Source organism: Prunus dulcis, chromosome 4 (assembly GCF_902201215.1).
Source record: "Prunus dulcis chromosome 4, ALMONDv2, whole genome shotgun sequence".
In the NCBI taxonomy this organism is placed as follows: Eukaryota; Viridiplantae; Streptophyta; class Magnoliopsida; order Rosales; family Rosaceae; genus Prunus; species Prunus dulcis.
The window spans coordinates 3,789,328-3,814,112 of record NC_047653.1 but is presented as its reverse complement, the minus strand read 5'-3'; the positions used below and the strand labels follow the sequence as shown (position 1 = coordinate 3,814,112).

The window sequence follows — 24,785 nt, the reverse complement described above, 5'->3', positions numbered from 1 at the left end:
TGCAGTTACAGGAAATCGCACATCGTCAACAACAATGGTATACTTATAAGTTGCGTGTAAATCTAAAAAATCTTTAAACCATAAACGGAAATAAATGGTGCAAAAATCTTACATTTTTCTCCTGATAATAATCATACATGACGATTAGATCACACTATCTACTCTTATTTTAGATTTCAATGTCACACTATCTACTCTTATTTTAGAATTCAATGTCGAGTGGAAAGTGAATAATTAAAAAAGGGGTGTCCAAAGAAAAAACTAGTTTCAGTGAGTAAAATAAAGGGCATTCTTGGAAATATATGATCCAATCGGGTGTCCGAAGAAGGGGAAATAAGGGTGCCCAGAGAGAAATTGATTACTCCTCCACGACAGTTGGCTATGTGTAGTTTGCAAGTCCAAAATGGAAATTAATCAGTGGGCCCCTTTAAGCCTAGCTATTCTTTCTTTTGGTGGGAAGCCCAGCTCTTTTAAACGGGGTTATGTTAAGCTAGTAACCAAACAGACCCCATTCTAGACTACCCCAAATGACAAAACCCTAGTACCCGAAATCTCGCACTTTTGCTTATAAAAGCAGAGGCGCCAGTAGAAACTGGAGCGCGGCGGCTCAGCAAAAACCCTAAACTTCACTGTGGGCATCTCTCTCTTTCTCTCCGCCTCTCTAGCCTAGGGTTTCAGATCTGTTCTATTCGTTTTAATTATTTCGATTGGTTTTAGCTAATGCAGTTCAATCTTCTTTCTTGGTTAAAAATTATTGCAGGAGGTAAGTGAAAATGGCGGTGCCGCTGCTGAATAAGGCTATCGTGAAGAAGAGGGTCAAGCAGTTCAAAAGGCCCCAAAGCGACCGCAAGGTCTCCGTCAAGGTATAAAACCTTCACATTTATCAGCTTCCAGTTCTACAAACTTCGTGTTCATTTTCCTGCCTTTTTTTTTGCTTTCATTTTGTTTTCTGTTCGTGTTGAGTTATGTGGTGAAAATGATGATACTGTTGTCGCCCCAGTCTTACTTGCATCAACAGATGCAAGATGGTGATGGACGTATTCATATCTGATTCCATTGCGATATATCTATCATGAATTTGTTTGTTGTGTTTTTTTAGTGTAAAAGCAGTTTTTATTTGGCAATTTCATTTTTTAAAAAACTTGGTTTTGATGGATATGAGGATAACTTCTATGCCCTGTCTTACTTGCATCTTAAGATGCAATAGGGTGAATTAGTGATCGACTATCTGATCTGGTGTAGCAATGAAAGTTTTGATTTTGCCACTCTGAAAGTTTTGATCCCAGTCTTGTTTTCTCTCTATCCTGAACGTTTATTGTTCTCCATGTTAAAACAAAAGGTTTTTATTGTTTGGGGATATGCAACAAGAAGTGATGATTTGTACCCATCTATTCTGCTTTTGAATGATGAATATTTACATGCACTACCATCTGATCTATGTTGCACACCCCATTTTCTATTACTACTTTAATAGTTCCTTTTGTTTTCTTATGATTATTGTCTCTACTTTTGTTTCTTGTTTTAAGAGTAATCCTGCAATCTATGATGTAAAATATTTAACGTTTATGACATCTTGTGATTATTAAGTTAAAATCACCATCTTTCGACTGAGATTGCAGTTTGTGCATTTTGTTTTAGTCACAGTTGTGATTGCCCTTCCTTTTTGTCTGTTGTATGTGTGAATATGCATGAGCGTTGTTTTTTTTTTTTTTTGTGTCATTGCCCATGGTATCTGATGTCCAGATTTATATTTGTGGCTGGACATTTCGTTAAACAGGGCATACATAAAAGCTTTACAGGTCTTGCGACACAGTTAGCTTCGTTACTCATCAGCTTTCTGTTACTATAACCCTGCAAACATCCACTTTGTCGTACGAAGTTTATTAGTCGGTCCTTTTCATTTCCTTGGTTGTAATTGCTTTGAGTAATTTTGTTTCATCTTGTGTTTCTTTGACAGACGAATTGGAGGAGACCAAAGGGTATTGATTCTCGTGTAAGAAGAAAGTTCAAGGGATGCACTTTGATGCCCAACATTGGTTATGGCTCTGACAAGAAGACTCGCCATTATCTTCCTAATCATTTCAAGAAGTTTGTTGTGCACAACGCGAAGGAACTTGAGCTGTTGATGATGCACAACAGGTAAACTGAGCCCGGTTCTTTTTTTTCCCTTATGGTCTGAGTTAGTGTTTCACATGTCATGTCTAATTTTGTATTCTTTTTGCCATCTTATCTTAATCAGGACCTACTGCGCGGAGATTGCACACAATGTGTCCACGAGGAAGAGGAAAGAAATTGTTGAGAGAGCAGCCCAGCTTGATGTTGTTGTTACCAACAAGCTGGCCAGGCTACGCAGCCAGGAGGATGAATGAGCTCGGCTCTGAGCTATGTTTTTGAAGTGAGCGTTATTTTTTAGGCTTATAATGAGTTGTAACCAACATTTCAATACTGAGATCGGATTTTTTCTCTTGATTGTCAACAGTTAGCAAATGAACAAGGTGTTACATTTTTGTTCTAATATCATTTTGTGTTCATTGAAGATCGGAAATTCAACCTTTACTATTTATTAAAGAAAGGGTGCCCTAGCAATTTTGAAATTTTGTGGCCTACTTTTATTCAATAGTACATGAAAATTTTGTGTATAATATGTGAATTTTGTATGTATTTTTGTTCAATAATATATAAAAATTATGTGTATAATACATGAATTTTCACAGGGAAATGCCACGCCTTGACCCAGAAGATCCTTATGCAGGAACCATTATGTAAATAATTTCAGGGAGTTAAACTCCCGCTAAAACGGAATTATTTAAAGAAGACTCAGAAACTTCTGAATATTGTATGTTTGTATTTTAAATAACTGGGTATGGAAAATGGAAGTTTTATTGGAAAATACATATGTGTATAATATAAATTAAATGGGAAAATGCTGTAATAAAAGAGTATAGCCGGTCGGCTATACTATTTATTTTTTAAAAAGGCCCCCAGTATAGCCGAGCGGCCATACACAGTATAGCCGCGCGGCTATACTATTTATCACAAAAAAGGGGACGCTTAGGAGGCTAGCTAAGGGGCTAACGAGTATAGCCGTGCGGCTATACTATTAATTTTATAAAAAAAACCCAGTATCGCCGTACGGCCGTACTCTTTACATATATTATATTTAAAGGTATAGCCGAGCAGCGGTACTTCAGGACTCCTAGCCGGCTTTTAAATTACAAGTATAGCCGGCTATACTATTAATTTGAAAAAAATAAAAGCACACCTGTATAGCCGATCGGCTATACTCGTTGAATATATAGTATATCCATATACTACAAGATTAATTTAAAAAAACATAAAAATACCCCAGTATAGCCGTGGGGCTATACTATTTATTACAAAAAAAAAAGAAAAGAAAGGGGGGGCCCGCCTAGCTACCAAGCGGGCTTAATTTACGATTCACAGCTGTTGAACTTAATTTACGATTTCGCCTCCGAGAAGTTGCACAAAGGTACAGTCCCTATACATAATCTGAGATAATGGAAGCGCAGCGTAGCAGAGGATAGAGTGGTGGCCATTGGTTTCCAGAACCCTTACTTAACGCTTTCCTCCCAGGTGGTTTGGGCATTTCGTCGAACAGGTGCTGTGCATCTCGTTTCTGAAGCAGAGGTGCAATTCCAGCTCTTGTAATGGACTTCTCTGGCGACCGGAGGTGCAGGTGCACCTCCTTGCGCCTGCACAGGTCCGCCACTGCATTGGGGAGCGACATCGCTTGGCGGGAAAACTAGATTTGGTGGGATAGGCGTCATATGGTTTTGGGGTGAGCGTGAGACAAACATGGACGGTCTGATCGTGACTAGTATTCCCATTCTTCACTTCATTTTCACCCTTTTTGGACCTGATGCCATATTTTCAAGTCGTAAATTAAGCATAAAGCATTGATCAAGGGGTTTAAATATGTACGAATATTTTAAAAATATAACCACAGGCAATACTATTTTTTTTTGTAAGGTTACGGGTATAGCCGTGCGGTACACTATTAATTAAAAAAAACCCAACATCGCGGCGCGGCACGGCTCTACGCCTGAAATATATTCAAAGTAAAGCCGGGCGGCTATACTATTTATTTTTAAAAAGAATGTACATGTTAAAGGTTGTTGAATGCTAGGACATGTTATGAGTTGTAAACTCAAATGTCCTAAATTCAAATCCTCGTTGAAAAAAGGAACCAAACTAACTGAAACTGTTTGATTAATGAGGAATGATGTGGAAGATGAAGATGATGAAGATGATCATGATCATGGTCACCATCCTTTCTACTCTTTCCCCTCCTATTCTTCCTCCCAAAACTCTCTCCATGCTTTGAGCTCTCACTATAAGACCCAATTCCATTGTGGGGAGAACATTTCTAATGACCAACATTGTCTTCAAGGTATGTTCATTAAAAGGACTTCCTTGAACTAGTCTTTGCTTGTCTTTGACTGCATTTGGTCTGATATTTTGTCAATGCAGGTGATCTGTTTATCAATGATGATACAAGTTCTCAGAGCTCCTTCAGCTCCTGCAACTACTCCAACATAAACTACTTCTCTGGCACTGAAGATGACCACCATGCCTTAATCTCTTGCATTGGAAAGAGCCACAAATCTAGATTTTGTCCTTCAGAAAGCAGGGCTGCAAATTGCTACAAACACTGTAATTCACAGCTGCATCATCAGAGACCTCATGAATTAAATCATCCTCTTTGTCATCATCAAAGGAAACTACCCAAGATTCAATCGCTTATCGACGTGCGAAGCCAATTGTTGCACCGGTCACTGGTGGAGGAGATCAACAAGAGGCGGTTGTTTAAGTCTGTTGGGGTTGTGGAGAACACTGGATTTCAAACACCAGGAAGCTAGCTGCGGTGGTTCCTTGGTCGGCAAGTAGCAAGTTTTTTCAAAAGGAGTACAGCCGCGCGGCTATACTCCATGTTTTTAATTTTTTTTAAAAAGACATGTCCTGACACGTGGCGCCACAAGGCTGGAGTCTTTTTTATAATTAAAAATAGTATAGCCACACGGTTATACTCAGTTTTGAAATTTCTTTAAAAAAAAAAAAAACATGTGTTGACACGTGGATCCAAATGGTGGGGCGACCTTTTTTGTATTAAATATAGTATAGCCGGCCGGCTATACTCTCTTTTGAAATATTTTTTTAAAAGACAAGTGCTGACACGTGGCTCCAAATGGTTGGGGGAACTTTTTGTATTAAAAATAGTATAGCCGGGCGGCTATACTCAGTTTTGCAATTTTTAAAAAGTCTGTTGACACGTGGCTCCAAATGGTTGGTTGTATAAAAATAGTATAGCCGTGCGGCTATACCCGTTTTTTGTGTTTAAAAAATAGTATGACTTTACCTCTTCGACAGGTGGGCATAGGCCTCTTTGACACATGGGCTTAGGCCATGGGCCGGCCTTTTTATATATATAATAGTATAGCCGCCCGGCTATACAATTTTTTGAATTTTTTTTAAAAAAATAGTATAGCCGGGCGGCTATACTCGTTTTTGCATTTAAAAAATATTGTGGCTTTACCTCTTCGACAGGTGGGCTTAGGCCTCTTTGACACGTGGGCTTAGGCCATGGGCCGGCCCTTTTATATATATAATCGTATAGCCGGCCGGCTGTACTATTTTTTTGAATTTTAAAAAAAATAGTATAGCCGTGCGGCGATACTCGTTTTTGCATTTAAAAAAGTGTGGCTTAGGCCTCTTCGACACTTGGGCTTAGGCCTCTTTGACACGTGGGCTTAGGCCATGGGCCGGTCTTTTTATATTTTATATATATATATATATATATAATAGTATAGCCGCGCGGCTATACTTTTTTTGGAATTAATTTTAAAAATAGTGTAGCCGCCCGGCTGTACACATTTTCCCCTTTTTTTTTTTTAAAAAAAAGAAAGGCTTTACTCCTTTGACACGTGGCACCAAGGGGCTGGGAGCGTCCTTTTTTTTAATATTTAATAAATGTAAAATGTGTTTCTTTGCTTTTGTTTTTTGGCCTACTTCTTTAATTTACTATACGTAATCAAGTAATATCTTAGCCTTTTTAAATCACTTTGCTTATTAATTATATTTTAATTATTATTTAATATAAAAATATTGAAGAAAAATAACACAAAGTAATTAATTTCTATTTATTAAGTCTTTTGTGAAATCATTTGGGTGTCTTAATTCAATTTCTCTATAGCCCAAGAGCCCTACCCACTACTATTATGCCATTATTCGAGCATCTACCGTCCCTTTTTGAAATCATTCTGAAACCGTTTCACAAGTAAAACAAATATCATTCCAAATACAAAGCACTTGCTACCATGATTAGTTTCGTATCAAAATTTAATGAGAAAAATAGTATAACCGATCGGCTATACTGCTAAAAAATATTCGAATATTTAATAGTATAGCCGCGCGGCTCTGCTTCTTAAACATATTAGAATATTTAAATAGTATAGCCGGCGGCTATACTTCCTAAATATATTCGAATATTTAAATAGTATATCCAGGCGACTATACTCTTTAAATCTACTAAATATTTTTATTCGAATAATTTAACAGGTGAGCTTTGAAAGGGTTCTTGTTCGTATAAGTCTTTGATGCTACTTTGTCAACTCTCTTCATGTTTTCAATTATCTGTTCCTTTTGATGCTTCAAGCATGAACGAACTTAGGAAATGGAATGAACAAAACTGAGAAGGAGGAAGGGGAAGAAAATCGCCATTTGCTTTTTGAAACTGATTTTTCCTTATATATTTTTTTAGAGAGAGAGAGAGAGAGAGAGAGAGAGAGGCCTACCTTGCAGGCTTCTCTCTTTATCTCTTCATGGGGGAAAAAGAAAAAAAGCCCCAAGGGCGGAAGCTTTTCGTTCTTTATGCATTCTTGGAGGAAAAGGAAAGAAGATAAAAGCCCAACTTTGGAGGCTTATTACGTTAGGAGGAAAGCCCTCCTTTTTCATCCTTTTTGAGTGGATGATGGAGAAGGCCTCAACAAATTAAAAAAAAAGCACCCTCTTAGCGCCTATTTATATATATTATGGACAAAACTGTATGAAGTTCCCATTCCGGCTATGTTGAACAAGGTTCATTTACAACCATGCTCCAATTAGAAGCATCCTATTAAAACCACAAAAAGAAAGATACATGTGGTGATATGGTGTATACAACATGTCAATATTTCTGAAAGAAAGAAAAGGAATATGCAATCCAAACTTTGATTACTAATCTAAGCTGCTAGAGGAAACTTCTAAGTTAGCCTCAGCGCCATTTCTTGAAGAAGAGCTCGCTTCTGCACAGCACTTATTACATGATTGGTCTCGGCATTCTCAAGAACATCAGTGATAATGGCAGCTGCATGACCAATTGGCTCCTCAGCAGTCCTCTTCAACATGAAGGCCTGTACACCACATGAGATAATATGATCTAAGTAGAGAAAGATTTAGCTATAAACTAGATTGTCATTGTAAGAGAATCTATAGGAACTATTGCCAGTAAAACCTAAATTTGATGAAACTAATCAACACCCCTTTGGGGAGAGAGAGAGAGAGACAGAGACAGAGACAGAGAGACCTGGCCGTGGTGGGATATAGCCTATGTACAAGGTTGCTGAAACCAAGGCTCCCCATCAACCTGAACAGGCAATGCGGCAAAGAGATGTATCTTAGTTGACTCCCCTTGTGCCAGTCTTCGAGCACGAGAAAGCCCAACCTGTCCCAAATACAACATGTCAATATTTCTGAAAGAAAGAAAAGGAAGATGCAATCAAAACTTTGATTACTAATCTAAGCTGCTAGAGGAAACTTCTAAGTTAGCCTCAGCGCCATTTCTTGAAGAAGAGCTCGCTTCTGCACAGCACTTATTACATGATTGGTCTCGGCATTCTCAAGAACATCAGTGATAATGGCAGCTGCATGACCAATTGGCTCCTCAGCAGTCCTCTTCAACATGAAGGCCTGTACACCACATGAGATAATATGATCTAAGTAGAGAAAGATTTAGCTATAAACTAGATTGTCATTGTAAGAGAATCTATAGGAACTATTGCCAGTAAAACCTAAATTTGATGAAACTAATCAACACCCCTTTGGGGAGAGAGAGAGAGAGACAGAGACAGAGACAGAGAGACCTGGCCGTGGTGGGATATAGCCTATGTACAAGGTTGCTGAAACCAAGGCTCCCCATCAACCTGAACAGGCAATGCGGCAAAGAGATGTATCTTAGTTGACTCCCCTTGTGCCAGTCTTCGAGCACGAGAAAGCCCAACCTGTCCCAAACACAACACGTCTTTTTTTTTTTTTCCTTTTTTTTTAAAAATTTTTGAAAATACAAAAAAGGACCCTCCTAGAGTAGTTGCATTGGTTTGTACCTTATGCATATTAATTTGCAACATATCCAAAGTAGATATTAATATTCCACTATTTGATATTTTAATATAATTTTTATACCATATGTTATTCTTATTCAATAACACGTGAGAATTATTGATATAATACATTAATTTGTGTGTGTTAGTGAAAATTTTGTAAAAAATACTAATATAAAATATTAGAAATACGTACGTACATGTACAATACGACTATTGTATGTTTGCTTTTTAAAGAAAACGTGAGACGTGTATAGAACACGAATGTATTGTTGACAAATACGTACCTACATATGTGTGTGTATATATATGAATACATATGTAAAAGACAATAGCCGCTCGTCTATACTATTTATTAAATTCAATTTTTTTTATTTAAAAAAAGGAACGCCTCCCGCCTCTACTATATTTTGTTTTATATTAAAAAAAAAAATGGGTATAGCCGGGCGGCTATACAATTTTTCAATATAAAAAAAGTCCCCCAACCAATAGGGGCCACGTGTCAACACATGTCTTCTTAAAAACAAAATTCAAAACTGAGTATAGCCGCCCGGCTATACTAATTTTTAATATAAAAAAGGGTCGTGGCCCCAAATGGTTGGGGGAACTTTTTTGTATAAAAATAGTATAGCCACGCGGGTATACTCAGTTTTGAAATTTCTTAAACAAAATATGTGTTGACACGTGACTCCAAATGGTTGGGGGAACCCTTTTTATATTAAAAATAGTATCGCCGCCCGGCTATACTCAGTTTTTTTTATTAAAAAAAAATTTATAGTATAGGCAAGAGGCGTTACTGGGTTTTTTTTATTTAAAAAAAGTTGAATATAATAAATAGTATAGACGAGCAGTTATAGTCTTTTACATATGTATTCGCATATATACATATATACATATATACACGTATGTAGGTATGTATTTTTCAACAATACATTCGTGTTCTATACACATCTAACGTTTTCTTTAAAAAGCAAACTTTAAAAAGCAAACATATATTAGTCTTATTTGTAATGTATTATACACGTGTTTTTTACAAAATTTTCAGTAACACACACAACTTCACGTATTATACAAATAATTCTCACATATTATGAAATAAGAATAACATATGGTATAAAAATTATATTAAAACATCAAATAGAGGAAGATTAATATCTACTTTGGTTCTTTTTTCTTTTTCTTTTTTTAAAAAAGGAGTACAGCCGGGCGGCTATACTCCATGTTTTCAATTTTTAAAAAAAGACATGTGCCGACATGTGGCGCCACAAGGCTGGAGTCTTTTTCATAATTAAAAATAGTATAGCCGCCCGCTATACTCAGTTTTGAATTTTTTTTTTTTTAAACATGTGTTGACACGCGGCTACAAATGGTTGGGGGACCTTTTTTGTATTAAAAATAGTATAGCCGAACGGCTATACTCAGTTTTGAAATTTTTTAAACAATGTGTTGACGCATGGCTCCAAATGGTTGGGGGACCTTTTTTGTATTAAAAATAGTATAGCCGCCCGGCTATACTCAGTTTTAAAATTTTTTTAAAAAAGACAAGTGTTTACACGTGTCTCTAAATGGTTGGGGGATCTTTTTTATATTAAAAATAGTATAGCTGCCGGGCTATAATCAGTTTTTTTTTAATTAAAAAAAATATAGTATATGCCAGAGGCGTTACTGGGTTTCTTTTTATTTTTAAAAAGTTGAATATAATAAATAGTATAGACGAGCAGTTATAGTCTTTTAAATATGTATTTGCATATATACATATATACATATATACACGTACAGTCATGATCTCTTGGACCCCTGTAGTCCAAGAGATTTATGGTCACTCACCGTTGGATGTAAATTCAACGGTTGACTTGAATCGGGTAATAATAATTTATGTCATATTGCATTTATATATATCATTTTGAACCATTGGATTAATATCCAACGGTGGGTGACCATAATCTCTTGGACTCCTGTGGTCCAAGAGATCGGGACTGTATACACGTATGTAGGTATGTATTTTTCAACAATACATTCATGTTCTATACACGTCTAACGTTTTCTTTGAAAAGCAAACATATATTAGTCTTATTTGTAATGTTTTATACACGTATTTTTTACAAATTTTCAGTAACACACACAAATTCAGGTATTATACAAATAATTCTCACATATTATGGAATAAGAATAACATATGGTATAAAAATTATATTAAAACATCAAATAGAGGAAGATTAATAATTACTTCAGTTTTTTTTTTTTACAAAGGGGTACAGCCGCGCGGCTATACTCCGTTTTGCAATTTTTTCAAAAAAACTTGTGTTGACACGTTTTATATAAAAATAGTATAGCCGCATGGCTATACTCAGTTTTCAAATTTTTTTTAAAAAAGACAAGTGTTGACACGTGTCTCCAAAATGGTAGGGGAAACTTTTTGTATTAAAAATAGTATAGCCGCTCGGCTATATTCAGTTTTGAATTTTTTTTTTAAACAACAAGTGCTGACACGTGGCTCCAAATGGTTGGGGTACCTTTTTTCTATTTAAAATAGTATAGCCACACGGCTATACTTAATTTTGAAATTTTTTAAAAAAAGACAAGTGTTGACACGAGTCTCCAAAATGGTTAGGGGGACCTTTTTGTATTAAAAATAGTATAGCCGCAAAAACATGTGTTAACACGCCGCTCCAAATCGTTGGGGATCATATTTTGTATTAAAAATAGTACAGCCGCACGGCTATACTCAGTTTTAAAATTTTTAAAAAAAAAACATGTGTTGACATGTGGCTCCAAATGGTTGGGGGACCTTTTTTGTATTAAAAATAGTATAGCCGAACGGCTATACTCAGTTTTGAAATTTTTTTTTTTTAAAACATGTGTCGACATGTGGCTGCAAATGGTTTGTATTAAAAATAGTATAGCCGCTCGGCTATAGTCTTTTGAAATTTTTTTGTGTTGACACGTGCCTCCAAAGGGTTGGGGGAGCTTTTCGATTATTAAAAATAGTATAGCCGCGCGGCTATACTCAGATTTTAAATTGTTTTTAAAAACATGTGTTGTCACGTGGCTCCAAATGGTTGGGACACCTTTTTTCTATTTAAAATAGTATAGCCGGACGGCTATACTCAGTTCTGAATTTTTTTTTTAGCTACACAAGTGTTGACACGTGTCCACAAATGGTAGGGGGGACTTTTTGTATTAAAAATAGTATAGCCGCTCGGCTATACTCAGTTTTGTAATTTTTTATTAAAAACATGTGTTGACAAGTGGCTAAATGGTTGGGGCCCTTTTTTTAATTTATTAAAAATAGTATAGCCGGTCGGCTATACTCAGTTTTGAATTTTTTTTTGAAAAGACCAGCGTTGACACGTGTTTCCAAATGGTTGGGGGAACTTTTTTGGAAAAAAAGTAGTATAGCCGCTCGGCTATACAAAACATGTGTTGACGCGTGGCTCCAAATGGATGGGGGACCTTTTTTGTATTACAAATAGTATAGCCGCCCGGCTATACTCTATTTTGAAATTTTTTTTAAAAAAACATGTGTTGACACGTGACTCCAACGGGTTGGGGGAACTTTTTTATTATTTAAAACAGCATAGCCGTGCGGCTATACTCAGATTTTAAATTTTCAAAAAAAACATGTGTTGACACGTGGCTCCAAATGGTTGGGACACCTTTTTTCTATTTAAAATAGTACAGCCGCACGGCTATACTCAGTTCTGAATTATTTTTTTCCAAAACACAAGTGTTCACACGTGTCTCCAAATGGTAAGGGGGACTTTTTTGTATTAAAAATAGTATAGCCGCGCGGCTATACTCTGTTTTGCAATTTTTTTATTAAAAACATGTGTTGAGACGTGGCTAAATGGTTGGGGCCCTTTTTTTATTTATTTAAAATAGTATAGCCGGTCGGCTATACTCAGTTTTGAATTTTTTTTCAAAAACAAGTGTTGACACGTGTTTCCAAATGGTTGGGGAACTTTTTTGTTAAAAAAAATAGTATAGCCGCTCGGCTATACTCCGTTTTGCAATTTTTTCAAAAAACCGTGCGTTGACACGTGGCTCAAAAAGGTTGGGGAACCTTTTTTATATTAAAAATAGTATAGCCGCGTGGCTATACTCAATTTTTTTAAAATAAAAAAATATAGTATAGGCAAGCGGCGTTACTGGGTTTTTTTTTATTATAAAAAAAAGTTGAATATAATAAATAGTGTAGACGAGCAGCTGTGGTCTTTTACATATGTATTCGCATATATGTACACACACATATATTCAACAATACATTCGTGTTCTATACGCGTCTAACGTTTTCTTTAAAATGCAAACATATATTAGTCTTATTTGTAATGTTTTATACACGTATTTTTTCAAAATTTTCAATAACACACACATATTCACGTATTATATAAATAATTCTCACATATTATGGAATAAGAATAACATATGGTATAAAAATTATATTAAAACATCAAATAGAGGAAGATTAATATATACTTTGGTTCTTTTCTCTTTTCTTTTTTTTAAAAAGGAGTACAGCCGGGCGGCTATACTCCATGTTTTTCAATTTTTTATAAAAGACATGTGCTGACATGTGGCGCCACAAGGCTGGAGTCTTTTTTATAATTAAAAATAGTATAGCCGCACGGCTATACTCAGTTTTGATTTTTTTTTTATAAAAAAAACGTGTGTTGACACGCGGCTCCAAATGGTTGGGGATCATATTTTGTATTAAAAATAGTATAGCCGCACGGCTATACTCAGTTTTAAAATTTTTTTTAAAAAAACATGTGTTGACATGTGGCTCCAAATGGTTGGGGGACCTTTTTTGTATTAAAAATAGTATAGCCGACCGGCTATACTCAGTTTTGAATTTTTTTTTTAAAAAAACATGTGTTGACATGTGGCTCCAAATGGTTGGGGGACCTTTTTTATATTAAAAATAGTATAGCCGCGCGGCTAGACTCCGTTTTTTTTTAAATAAAAAAAATATTGTATAGGCGAGAGGCCTTATTGGGGTTTTTTTTTTTAATTTTGAAAATTTGAATATAATAAATAGTATAGACGAGCGGCTATAGTCTTTTACATGTGTATTTGCATATATATACTCACACGTATATACATATATACATGTATGTTGGTATGTATTTTTCAACAATACATTCGTGTTCTATACACGTCTAACTTTTTTTTTAAAAAGCAAACATATATTAGTCGTATTTCTAATGTTTTATGCACTTATTTTTTACAAAATTTTTAGTAACACACACAGATTCGAATTAAAACTAATTAGTTAATTATTTAAATTAAAATTTTCAGTAACACACACAAATTCACGTATTATACAAATAATTCTCACATATTATGGAATAAGAATAAGATATAGTACAAAAATGAGATTAAAACATCAAATAGAGGAAGATTAATATGTACTTTGGTTCTTTTTTATTTTATTTTTTAAAAGGAGTACAGTCCTGGCAAATTTGAAATTTTGTGGCCTACTTTTATTCAGTAGTACATGAAAATTTTGTGTATAATACGTGAATTTTGTATGTATTTTTGTTCAATAATATATAAAAATTATGTGTATAATACATGAATTTTCTTGGGGAAATGCCACGCCTTGACCTTGAAGATCCTTATGCAGGAACCATTATGTAAATAATTTCAGGGAGTTAAACTCCCGCTAAAACAGAATTATTTAAAGAAGACTCAGAAACTTCTGAATATTGTATGTTTGTTTTTTAAATAACTGGGTATGGAAAATGGAAGTTTTATTGGAAAATACATACTTATGTGTATAATATAAATTAAATGGGAAAATGCTGTAATAAAAGAGAATAGCCGCGCGGCTATACACTTATATTTACAAAGTATAAATGCTTGGCTATACTATTTATCACAAAAAGGGGACGCTTAGGAGGCTAGCTAGGAGGCTTACGAGTATAGCCGCGCGGCTATACTATTAATTTTATTTTTAAAAAACCCAATATCGTCGTACGGCCGTACTCTTTAAATATATTGTATTTAAAGGTATAGCCGGGCGGCTGTACTTCAGGACTCCTAGCCGGCTTTTAAATTACGAGTATAGCCGGCTATACAATTAATTTGAAAAAATAAAAACACACCCGTATAGCCGCTCGGCCATACTCGTCGAATATACAATATATCCGTACGCTGCACGATTAATTTAAAAAACATAAAATTACCCCAATATAACCGCGTGGCTATACTATTTATTACCAAAAAAACAAAAAAAGAAGAAGAAAGGGTGACCTGCCTAGCTGCCAGGCGGGCTTAATTTATGATTCACAGCTGTTGAACTTAATTTACGATTTCGCCTCCGAGAAGTTGCACGAAGGTACAGTCCCGATACATAATCTGAGATAATGGAAGCGCAGCAGAGCAGAGGATAGAGTGGTGGCCATTGGGGAGCGACATCGCTTGGCGGGAAAAGTTGATTTGGTGGGACATGCGTCATATGGTTTTGGGGTGAGCGTGAGACAAACATGGACGGTCTGATCGTGACTAGTTTTCCCATTCTTCACTTCATTTTCACCCTTTTTAGACCTGATGCCAGATTTTCAAGTCGTAAATTAAGCATAAAGCATTGGTCGAGGGGTTTAAATATGTACGAATATTTTAAAAATATAACCGCAGGCAATACTATTTTTTTTGTAAGGTTACGGGTATAGCCGTGCGGCTACACTATTAATTAAAAAAACCCAACATCGCCGCACGGCTCAACGCCGTAAATATATTAAAAGTAAAGCCGGGCGGCTATACTATTTATTTTAAAACGCCGGTATAGCCGCCTGGCTATACTATTTATTGCGCTAATAAAAAATGAAGCGTATAGCCGCGCGGCTATACTATTAATTTTAAAAAAATAAAAGTATCCCAGTATAGCCGCCCGGCTATACGTTTATAATATATTATACACATTATAGCCGCCCGGCTATACTATTTATTACAAACAAAGAAAGGAGGACCCGCCTAGCAGATGGGATGGCTTAATTCACGATTCACAGCTGTTGAACTTAATTCACGATTTCGCCTTCGAGAAGTCAAACGAAGGTACAGTCCCGATACATAATCCGGGATTTGCAGCAATGATTTTGTTCTTAATTTGATTAGGCTTTAATCGAATTTTCAATTGGGAGGAGAATGGGCAAATGGGTGCATCGCCAGATTTGCTTGCGTCTTGTATTCTTAAGCGCGCGGCTATACTGTTTAAATATATATACAACCTATCTTTCCAGTTCTTGCAAGTTTGTAACCCCAAATATTTGATTCCCATTTCACAAAGCTACAAACTGAGCTCAAATTTTTCTTATCAAATTCATTCAATTTAATATTGTCTAGTCTTTTTTTCTTCTCTGACTCCTTTATGCTTGAAGGTGTTGTACATCAGTACATCATTTGAACATGCTATATGGGATCACCTGGTATTCGATGGACACCACAGAACGACATGTTTTATGGTTGTAAAACTTCTGTGACAGTTCTCAAGGACCGAAACTCATTACATTACAGCATCCTCTATGGGCTGAAATTACTCTCTGCAATATTAGAGAAGCAAAACATGCAAAGAAAGATGGTTCGGTAAAGAAAATTGTTTGAAAGCACAAGTGGCAGTCTTTCATCCAAGTATCTTTGGTTAATATCTTCACTAGCTCTCAACTGGTCTGCCAAAACCCACTCAAACCATTTTTGATCTCCTTTCATAGATCACAATCTCTTTCTGTGGTAAGACAACATCTCTTCCTTTTGTTCAGCCTCAACATCCTGAAATGCAAACTGTTGATCAGGAACAGAAACCAAGTTTCTTTGATTTGCCTTGTAACCAATCCAGTTTTTGATGAATTTGCTCGCTAAGTAGGTTCAACCTATCTCCAGAAAGAAATTCATGCCTCAGTCCTTCAAAGTGACCCAGCTGGAACCAGGTTGTCTTACAGTTCCACTATGTTTCATCTTCTCTCGAATTCTGGCGACATCACTCCATCTATTTGCAGAAGCATATAAATTAGATAGCATAACAAAAGCATCACTACAGTCCGGTTCTAAATCGTCAATGCTTTTTGCAGCTCTTTCAGCCACATCCAAATTGGAATGCATCTGACAAGCACTAAGTAGAGTTAGCCACACCATCTTATTGGCTTGCACAGGCATGTTCTTTATCAGCTCCTCTGCTTCCTCCAACTTACCACATCGTCCTAAGACATCCACCATACATGCATAGTGCTCAAGTTTCACCTCAACACACTTATGCTGCGAGAAAAACTTGAAAAAGCGTCTTGCTTTCTGCAACATCCCAGAATGGCTACATGCAGAAAGCAACCCTGTGAATGTAATTTCATCTGGATTGACACCTGTACGTATCATTTGGTTAAAGAGAGTCAAAGCCCACATGCCACAACCATGTTGTGCACATCCAACTATCGTTGAGTTCCATGATACAATATTCTTGTCACCAATTCTCTTAAATATAGCAACTCCATCATTTATATTTCCACACTTGGTATGCAAGACAATAAGAGAATTGCCGACAAAGACATCATTTTCAAAACCTAGCTTAATAGCTGTTGTATGAATCTCCTTGCCCCTATCAAGATCTTCTAATCCACAACATGAATTCAAAGCACTAGTGAAAGAAGACTGATTTGGAAGGACACCCAATTTCATCATGTCCCTGAAAACCTTTAACGCTTCTTCGTGTTCACAATTCAAACCATATCCTGTTAAAAGAGCTGTCCATACTACCACATTTTTATGTAAACTCTCCTTGAAAACCTTGTAAGAATTCTCCATTTGCTTGCAGTTCGCATAGAGTGTTATAAGTGAAGCAGCTACAAACTCGTCAAAGCAGTACCCTAACTTGACAATCTGACCATGAATCTGAACACCTAAATGTAAACGCAACAAATTTGCACAAGCTGTCACCACAGAGACAAATGTGGTCAAAGTGGGCTGTACACCAGAACCCATCATCTCCCAAAATAGTACCAAGGCTTCATCCGTCCTCCCATTCTGGTCAAGCCCGGCAATCATCGAAGTCCACGAAATCACATTCTTACAAGGCATTAGCTTAAACAAGTTTTTAGCATCTTCCACTCGTCCATTACTAAAGTATCCATGAACCATTGAATTCCACACAGCCATATCCCTCACCGGCATCTTGCGGAACAAGCGCTCTGCCATCTGAACTTCACCAAACTGCAAGAACCCATTCATAATCGTCGTCCAAGAAACCACACTCTTTCCAGGCATTCCATCAAAAAGCTCCTTAGCCTTACTTAAATCCCCACAATCCAAACACCCTTTCATCATTGAATTCCAACACACTGTATCTTTCACAGGCATTTCGTAGAACAGTTTCAGAGCATCATCAAGCCTATGTTGTCTCGAATAGCCCGTAATCATCATGGTGTACAAACTAACACTCGGAAAAGGGATTTCATTGAAAACTAGACGAGCTTCGTTGAGTTTTTGGTTCCTTAAGTGATCAGAGAGCAGTGACTTGTAAGATGAGGTGGTCAATTTGGTGTAAGTCATCAAACCCACCAAGCATTTGGAGAAGCTTGTAAGGTTTTTGTGGAAATCAGAGAGTGAAATTGGAAAGTGTGAGATTCCAATGTTTTGAAAAATGGCGGGAACTCTCAGCATGACCGTCAATCCGTAACCGAATATAGGAAAGACAAAATTATCCGAAGAGAGACAGCGGGGTGGTTTTAGAACATCAAGGCTGAAACGCTGCGTTTCATCTGTGCCCATCTGGCAAAGAATATAACTTTTTTGATATCTTAGGAACAATTTTTATGGCACAAAGCTTAGAAGAAGAATGTACCACCAAAAAGAAGACTTAAAAATGTGAGGCAAGTAAGAATCTTGGCATTTCTTGCTTTGTTTGCCTTGTCTATGAAGCATCCATCTCCTTTACAACCCCACAAAGCCCTTTGGAACCAGCAGCCTTGGCAAGAAAAGAACCAAAACCTGCATGCCATGGCCAGTTGCTTATATATAAGCTAAGACCATTTCTTGTGCTTAACACATGTAACACGTACAACAACCTTTTTCTTTTCCATTGAACTTTTGGGCTCATCCAGCAGCTTTTGATCTTACAGAAATGGCCAACCAGCAGTTAAAGTCTGTTGCTGGCCTGCTTTTGCTTCTCAATTTCTGCATGTATGTCATTGTTTTGGGCATTGGAGGCTGGGCCATGAACAGAGCTATTGACCATGGTTTCATTATTGGTAAACCTCTCTCTCTCTCTCTCTCTCTCTCTCTCTCTCTCTCTCTCTCTCTCTCTCTCTCTCTAGTTTAGACTTTACATCACATGCACTCTCCATTTGCTAAATCTGAGTGAGGCTTTGCAGGTCCTGGTTTTGATCTCCCAGCACATTTCTCACCCATATACTTCCCAATGGGAAATGCTGCAACCGGGTTCTTTGTAACATTCGCTTTGATCGCCGGAGTTGTTGGTGCTGCTTCAGCCATTTCCGGAATCAACCATATTCGATCTTGGACAGCTGATAGCTTGCCATCCGCAGCCGCAGCTGCTACCGTTGCCTGGACCCTCACCCTCCTTGCCATGGGGTACTTACACATTGCCATCCTAAAACAGCACATGTATACAAATTCTTCAAACTATTTTCTCTTTATATTAAGCTAACCGGGTACCTAATTCGTGCAGCTTCGCTTGCAAGGAGATTGAGCTTCGTATCAGAAATGCGCGTCTGGTAAGATAAAAAGAAATTCTTTTCTATTCAAACCTTAATCTTCCAGAGATTTTATATTGAAACATACTTGCTCTGTTTCATGCAGAGAACACTGGAGGCATTCTTGATCATCCTTTCAGCTACGCAGCTTCTGTATATAGCAGCCATTCATAGTGCTGCATCAAGGAGATGAAGTTGGAAAAGTTGAATGACTTTTGTGTTTGTGTGCTGTCTCTGTGTGTGCATTGTTTTGTTTAATTCTCTGTTCTTTTCACCCTCATCCTACCCTTTTTTTCCTTTGTATAAACCTGCCCATGGTTACGGTGTCAATAGTGTGATATGATTTGATTGATTTGTATTCGATTTATATAGCAACAATAAATAGTACTAAAATAAAATTTACATGATCGTTTAGCAGTTTTTTCTATGAAGCACCGAATCAATCTAAGGGGTAAAGAGAACATTTTTCAACTCCAATCGATAAGGTAACTAAACCAGCAATGGATGCACACAAGTGTCTAATCCTTGACGAAAACCTAATGACTACAAGAGCTCAACATGCCAAATAAACACCACAAATTGTTTGAAGAGAAAATTCATACATCAAACAGTTCCACCATGAGGTTATATATAGAGGGGCAGAAATTTTCATATTATGCATACGAAAAAGCCAGATCCATCACAACATCAAGTGAAGTTTGATATTAAAAAAGTTTTTGCAAATTTATGTCACACCATTGGCCTACCAATGCAAAAAAGGAACTAAAATCGACATAGAAAACTATTCTGCAAAATTAACAAGAAAGAAAGGTTGTAAAAGCAGGAGATATACAGCTGCCTACCATTCCCGACACTATCACCACAAATATAATCAGGCCTCTTGCCCATTATTCTTTAGGGAAAATTTATAAAGTTCTAATATCAAAATATCATAAAACTCTCTGAAGGGTCTTCACTTTCACAAGCTTAGAGAGTCCACTGAAACCCTTTGTGCTTCGTTCTGCATCAGACAAAACCTACAAAAATCAACCAACATTCAGTTTGAAAGGTACTAAAAACTTAAACTGTGGCATCAGTCAAGTCCATATAAAATTGTTAAGTACGAAGGCAACGCACATATCTCAATTCTGGCTGAGTGCCGTAAGATTGAATCTAAAGATAAGTATAGGTCCTTAAAGATAAAAGAAAAGTATAAGCAGAAAAAATGGGCTCCTCAAAGAGCAAAATATGATACCCCGTTCTTTTAATTTCTAGTACGATCTCTACCAAGTATTTACAATCCATGAACAATCTAAAATCAAGGGAGATAAATTAAACAAACTTTAGCAGAACCTTAACACAAGATAGGTCCTTTAATTTAGGAACAAGACTCCTAGAACTCTTGTATTTCCTATGTCTATCCAATACCAATTCCTTCTATGTGAGGCCAGGTTAAAACCTTAAGTACTGAATAAGTCCCTCTTATGAAGAAGCCTCAACAATCTCCTCTTTTAAACCAAAAACCAAAAACCCAAAATTCTGACCCAAAGTACTGTTATATCCTTACTTTCTTCTCTCTGCTTTGCTACTCAACACCTGTAGTGTGACAATTCCACTAGATTTGTAAGTAAAGTTCCTTATAAATTCAGTAAAATAAACACATTATACAACACATCAAACACAATCCTCCATCCCCTATTTATGTCATAGGCAACATAATAACCAAATAAAAACCTTTCATGAGAAAATAGTAACTGAGGAATTTCAGGACAAAGAATCTTAACAGTTTCATTCCTTAGCTACTATTTTTCACTAAAACTGCAATCTACACAAGCATAAATCAGACACCTACTAGACCTTAGTTGGAAAAGATCAAGAATTCAAAATTTCTGAAACACAGTTAACAGTTATAACACAAAACAAGTATGACATCCCTGTAACATCCTAAAGACTCTCACTTCTCTAGCGAGCCAGTCTGCTCTATATACACATGGACAAAAATTACATTTTGAGTAGTAAGTAATAAAGCAAAACTTGAGAACAAAAAAAATATATATCCATAAATAAAAGGTAGAAAAATCCCAACCTGAACTTATCTACTGGAGCCTGTTATCGCTTCCAGAATTCCACAGCAGCTAAACCAAGATGTTTTTCGGGGAACTGGTGGGGCCGGAGTTACCAGAGGCTGCATAAATTCCATCGAAAAAATTGCATTCAATTATCAAGGCAAAAAGAGATCTGACATCAAACTTTCAATGAAGAAAAAAATATGCAGGCAATACCTGCTTTTCAGAATATTCTGGAATCTCAGGATTTTTGCTGGATTCAGCATCATTACTAACTTGAGCCCGAGAAGTACCTAATGATGGCAATACTTTACTCTCATTTTCTCTAGAAACAGATTCCACCGTACTTGAAGACGCCTTAGCAGTCTCATTCAGTAACGGAGATGTTCTATTCTCAATTTTCTTTGATACAGGATCCGTCAAAGTTACAGGAGTTCCAGTGGGCAACAATTTCTCTGCACCATTCTCCAACCCCGTTTTTACTACAACATTGGAGAAAACTGAACTTTCAACCGGTGTACTCTCTGTAACTGAACTTGTATTCTTCACAGCTGGTGCACCTTCGGTAGTCTGAATCACTTCTGGTGGTGAAGAATCAATTGACCTTACCAAATCATTATGAGGTTTCTCCTCTGAAACTGAAGCATAGGAATCCTCCTTCTGCCTCCTCTCAACAACTCGAGACTCGTCATCTGAACTACTACTGCTTGAGCTTCTATCATCCCCATTATGTGATCCTTTTCCAGATTTCGCACGCTCAATAATCACATTTTTGCTTGCGGAATCCTGTTTCAATTCCCTCTCAATTCTAACACCATCATCGTTCTTCAATCCAACCTTCTGAGCAGCCTCCACACCACTAGGAGCTCCCTTCCCGGACTTATCCTCAGAAACAACTGGTGGAACTGATGATGGGCCTCGCTCGCCCAGCTCCTCATTGCTCTTCTTAAATGGATCCTGCTGGTTATGATGCTTCTGAAATGCAGTGGAGCCAACCTCACCACCATCACTTCCTTTCTCATCTTGGGAGGTCACTTCATTATTTCCTAACATGGTTTGATTCAATCACAAGAGTTTCAATCAAAATCAAGCAAAGCTGGGACTTCAACAAAAACCCATTAAGCCAATTTTAACCGAAGAAAAGAGAAAACCGAAAGTAACATTAGAGACGCATAGAGAATGAATAGAGAGATGCGTAATTAGCAAATACCCATTTACCCAAATGGGCAAAATTAACCAAAACCAAAGATTGACTCTCAATTCAATCAAAAAAAATGGAACCAAACCAGAGCAAAACAAAAGAAACTAGCAAATACCAATTAGCCCAAATTGAAAAAATAACCAGAAGAAACACTGAAAAAGGTGCAAGAGCAATTGAGTGCCATATGGGTAAGTGTGGGATTGATGCAATAAAATAAAGGACATGCATGAATAAACAAAGCACCTTGAGGATTGTCGTCGGTTGAGGATTTGCCATTGTGGGTTTCCTTTTCTTTCTTTTTCTTGGCAGCTTTTCTCTTCTTAGCACCTGATGGCATGATTATAGGCTCTCTCTCCTCTTGTTGGGGATGTACAAGAATGGGTCTCTCGCAGATGATAGATCCTCTTGTTCAAGACCCCCCCGATTCTCTTCTGCCTCTGAAAGTGTCTTATGTGGGACTGTGAAGGCAACTGGATATATGTTTTTCAAAAACAAAACAAAATTTAAAAACAAAAACAAAAAAGTAAAAACCTTGAAATGGTAACAATGGAACGACTTGGAAGGGGATGAGAACTTTCTCCTCTATTGGGATTTCCGAATGAATTGTTGTGCAAAGGAGGCGAGGCTCTGTCTCTCTGTGTTCTGTATATCAAGATTCTGCGTGTTTGATTGGGCTAATTTTATTTGTTTTTCTTTATTTTTGGTAAATAAAAAAAACTAATTTCTTTGTTTATTTTTTTGGGTACTAAAAATTGGAGAAAGATGTCCGAGTCCGCGGGCTTAATTTCAATGCAAGTGTCATTTTGTGAAGGGTGGGATCCTGATGTGGATTTTTCAAAAAATTTTGAAATTCGGAATGTTTGTGCAGAGTGGGAAGAAAAATAACCAAAATATTTTGGGGTCGGGTGGGTCAGTTCTTGGAAATGTGGCTAGAAGTAGAACAAATGGGGTGTGTGTGGTGTGCAATCTTTCACATGTTTTTTTTTTTTTTTTTTTTGGTATTAAAATTTTGGGTTCCAAATTCCAATTGCCAATGTGTCGTGTTTAATTTGGTATTATTGTTGGACGGACCTAATGAATTTTTTTTGCTTTTTCTTGGGGGTGTTTGGTTGGATTAGGGATGTACATACTAATAATGGATCTGGGCTGCATGTGATTCTATGTGAGCCTGTGACTGTCATTATTATTTTATGGTTGGAACTTGGAGGTAGAGTTGGCTCAAATGTGATGTGATTTGGAAATTTTGATATGGTGCTCAGCAAAAGCTACTACAAATACAATGCTTTGGGCAAAATTTGTCTAGTTGGCTTAAATTACTTAGTTAGGGAACTTATTATACACATTGATAATATAATAACTAGTGAGCAATTTGAAAGAATAAATAAATAGTTTATGGTGATTGTTTTTTTATGTTTGGATTTAAATTTCAATCTGTAAATTGAATTTTCTCCTTGTCTCTAAACAAAAAAAAAAACCCGTCTCCTATTTCTGACCATTCTTCTTCAAGCATGGATGATTATTTTTCTTACTAATTAGGACAGGCTCGCTCCATGGAGAAAAACTTAAATGAAATGAGAGTAACATTATTTTGCTATCTCGACCAATCACGTTATGCCAAGTGGAAAAGTTATCACGCATGGCATAATGTCTCCCCTTCACGGTGTGTGTTAAGCATATTTTATGTGTATTATTATGTATTTAGAACATGTTTTAGAGAGCAATGTCCATAAATAAATATGTGCATACTTGATAAGTTAGAATTAGTCTTTAGTCTATTGGTAGTTGTCTTCATTTAGTTGAAGGTTTCAAATTCGACTCTCATGAATAATATAAAGATATATATTTGTTTAGATCATGTTTTATTGTGAGTTTGTTGATTTGGTGTGAAAATAATTTATAGATATGTTGTCATTTGTGAAAATGGGAAAAAAAGTAACAAGTTCACAACTTAGCCGAAACCAAATTAGGCAAGTAAGTGAACAAATAGGCTTTAACCTTGTGAGAATGCAAAAGAATGCAGCCTATAGAGACATCTAGTGGAGCCATCTAAGGTAAGTGAACAAATAGGCTTAACCTTCTTTTGCTCAAAGATGATTGCTAGTGGAGCCATCTAATCTCAATTGTCAATGACAACAAGGCATATCAACAGAAAGAACAAATTAGAATAATTGAGATTAACAAAAAAGCCAAATGAAACACATACATACATCTGTCATCTAAATTCAAAATTTGAAAAAAGTGGATATTGGAGTTGTTTGTTCTTTTTTGACTAAATTCCTATATTATAGTCTCACATCTCACATTCTGAGTGATGAAATATCATCTTAGTCTAAGTTTTTAACACCAACAAGTTGAAGAAAAAAAAAAAGCATTTAGTTCATTGCAAATGGGAAAAAAAAAAAAAAAAAAAAAACCTAGAGATCCTTGCAATAAGGAATTCCTCTTATCGGGATATTCTCCAATAAGC

At 36.5% G+C, this 24,785-nt stretch overlaps 4 protein-coding genes and 3 non-coding genes across 7 annotated transcripts; 5 read left to right on the top strand and 2 right to left on the bottom strand.

The window, feature by feature from the left end:
- Positions 1-509: 509 nt before the first annotated feature.
- Positions 510-2,572, top strand: LOC117626714 (60S ribosomal protein L32-1). The gene is made up of 4 exons (XM_034358528.1): positions 510-631; positions 761-863; positions 1,958-2,139; positions 2,240-2,572. Exons 2-4 carry the CDS (start codon positions 774-776, stop codon positions 2,367-2,369), a joined length of 402 nt encoding a protein of 133 aa, XP_034214419.1. The 5' UTR covers positions 510-631; positions 761-773; the 3' UTR covers positions 2,370-2,572.
- LOC117626835 lies at positions 973-1,054 on the top strand. The gene has a single exon (XR_004585654.1). It is a non-coding gene; the product is annotated as a small nucleolar RNA U31b (small nucleolar RNA).
- On the top strand, positions 1,365-1,440 carry LOC117626827. Its single transcript, XR_004585646.1, has one exon. It is a non-coding gene; the product is annotated as a small nucleolar RNA Z195/SNORD33/SNORD32 family (small nucleolar RNA).
- Positions 1,535-1,618, top strand: LOC117626828. Its single transcript, XR_004585647.1, has one exon. It is a non-coding gene; the product is annotated as a small nucleolar RNA Z196/R39/R59 family (small nucleolar RNA).
- A 13,337-nt stretch (positions 2,573-15,909) lies between the features above and the next one.
- LOC117626155 (pentatricopeptide repeat-containing protein At5g46460, mitochondrial) lies at positions 15,910-18,020 on the bottom strand. The gene is given in 3 exon segments (XM_034357806.1): positions 15,910-16,169; positions 16,171-16,277; positions 16,280-18,020. Coding segments are annotated over 3 exon segments (1,932 nt in total). The 3' UTR covers positions 15,910-16,085.
- A 322-nt stretch (positions 18,021-18,342) lies between these two features.
- LOC117625959 (membrane protein PM19L-like) lies at positions 18,343-19,476 on the top strand. The gene is made up of 4 exons (XM_034357564.1): positions 18,343-18,607; positions 18,731-18,950; positions 19,048-19,093; positions 19,179-19,476. The coding sequence occupies exons 1-4, from the start codon at positions 18,481-18,483 to the stop codon at positions 19,263-19,265; spliced, it is 480 nt and encodes a 159-aa protein (XP_034213455.1). The 5' UTR covers positions 18,343-18,480; the 3' UTR covers positions 19,266-19,476.
- A 227-nt stretch (positions 19,477-19,703) lies between these two features.
- Positions 19,704-23,173, bottom strand: LOC117626108. Its single transcript, XM_034357761.1, has 5 exons — positions 22,850-23,173; positions 22,562-22,755; positions 21,334-22,163; positions 21,138-21,236; positions 19,704-20,088 (listed from the first exon to the last, which is right to left on the bottom strand). Exons 2-4 carry the CDS (start codon positions 22,653-22,655, stop codon positions 21,144-21,146), a joined length of 1,017 nt encoding a protein of 338 aa, XP_034213652.1. The 5' UTR covers positions 22,656-22,755; positions 22,850-23,173; the 3' UTR covers positions 19,704-20,088; positions 21,138-21,143.
- Positions 23,174-24,785: the final 1,612 nt, after the last annotated feature.

What these genes read in the sequence shown, in the direction of transcription:
- LOC117626714 (XM_034358528.1), top strand. Translation starts at nt 774, where the DNA reads ATGGCGGTGCCGCTGCTGAATAAGGCTATCGTGAAGAAGAGGGTCAAG. An exon ending in ACCGCAAGGTCTCCGTCAAG is followed by an intron (nt 864 to 1,957) that starts GTATAAAACCTT and finishes TTTCTTTGACAG; the next exon opens with ACGAATTGGAGGAGACCAAA. An exon ending in CTGTTGATGATGCACAACAG is followed by an intron (nt 2,140 to 2,239) that starts GTAAACTGAGCC and finishes TATCTTAATCAG; the next exon opens with GACCTACTGCGCGGAGATTG.
- LOC117625959 (XM_034357564.1), top strand. Translation starts at nt 18,481, where the DNA reads ATGGCCAACCAGCAGTTAAAGTCTGTTGCTGGCCTGCTTTTGCTTCTC. An exon ending in TGACCATGGTTTCATTATTG is followed by an intron (nt 18,608 to 18,730) that starts GTAAACCTCTCT and finishes GAGGCTTTGCAG; the next exon opens with GTCCTGGTTTTGATCTCCCA. An exon ending in CTCACCCTCCTTGCCATGGG is followed by an intron (nt 18,951 to 19,047) that starts GTACTTACACAT and finishes TAATTCGTGCAG; the next exon opens with CTTCGCTTGCAAGGAGATTG.
- LOC117626108 (XM_034357761.1), bottom strand. Translation starts at nt 22,655, where the DNA reads ATGCCATCAGGTGCTAAGAAGAGAAAAGCTGCCAAGAAAAAGAAAGAA. An exon ending in AACCGACGACAATCCTCAAG is followed by an intron (nt 22,164 to 22,561) that starts GTGCTTTGTTTA and finishes AAACCATGTTAG; the next exon opens with GAAATAATGAAGTGACCTCC. An exon ending in CAGAATATTCTGAAAAGCAG is followed by an intron (nt 21,237 to 21,333) that starts GTATTGCCTGCA and finishes GAATTTATGCAG; the next exon opens with CCTCTGGTAACTCCGGCCCC.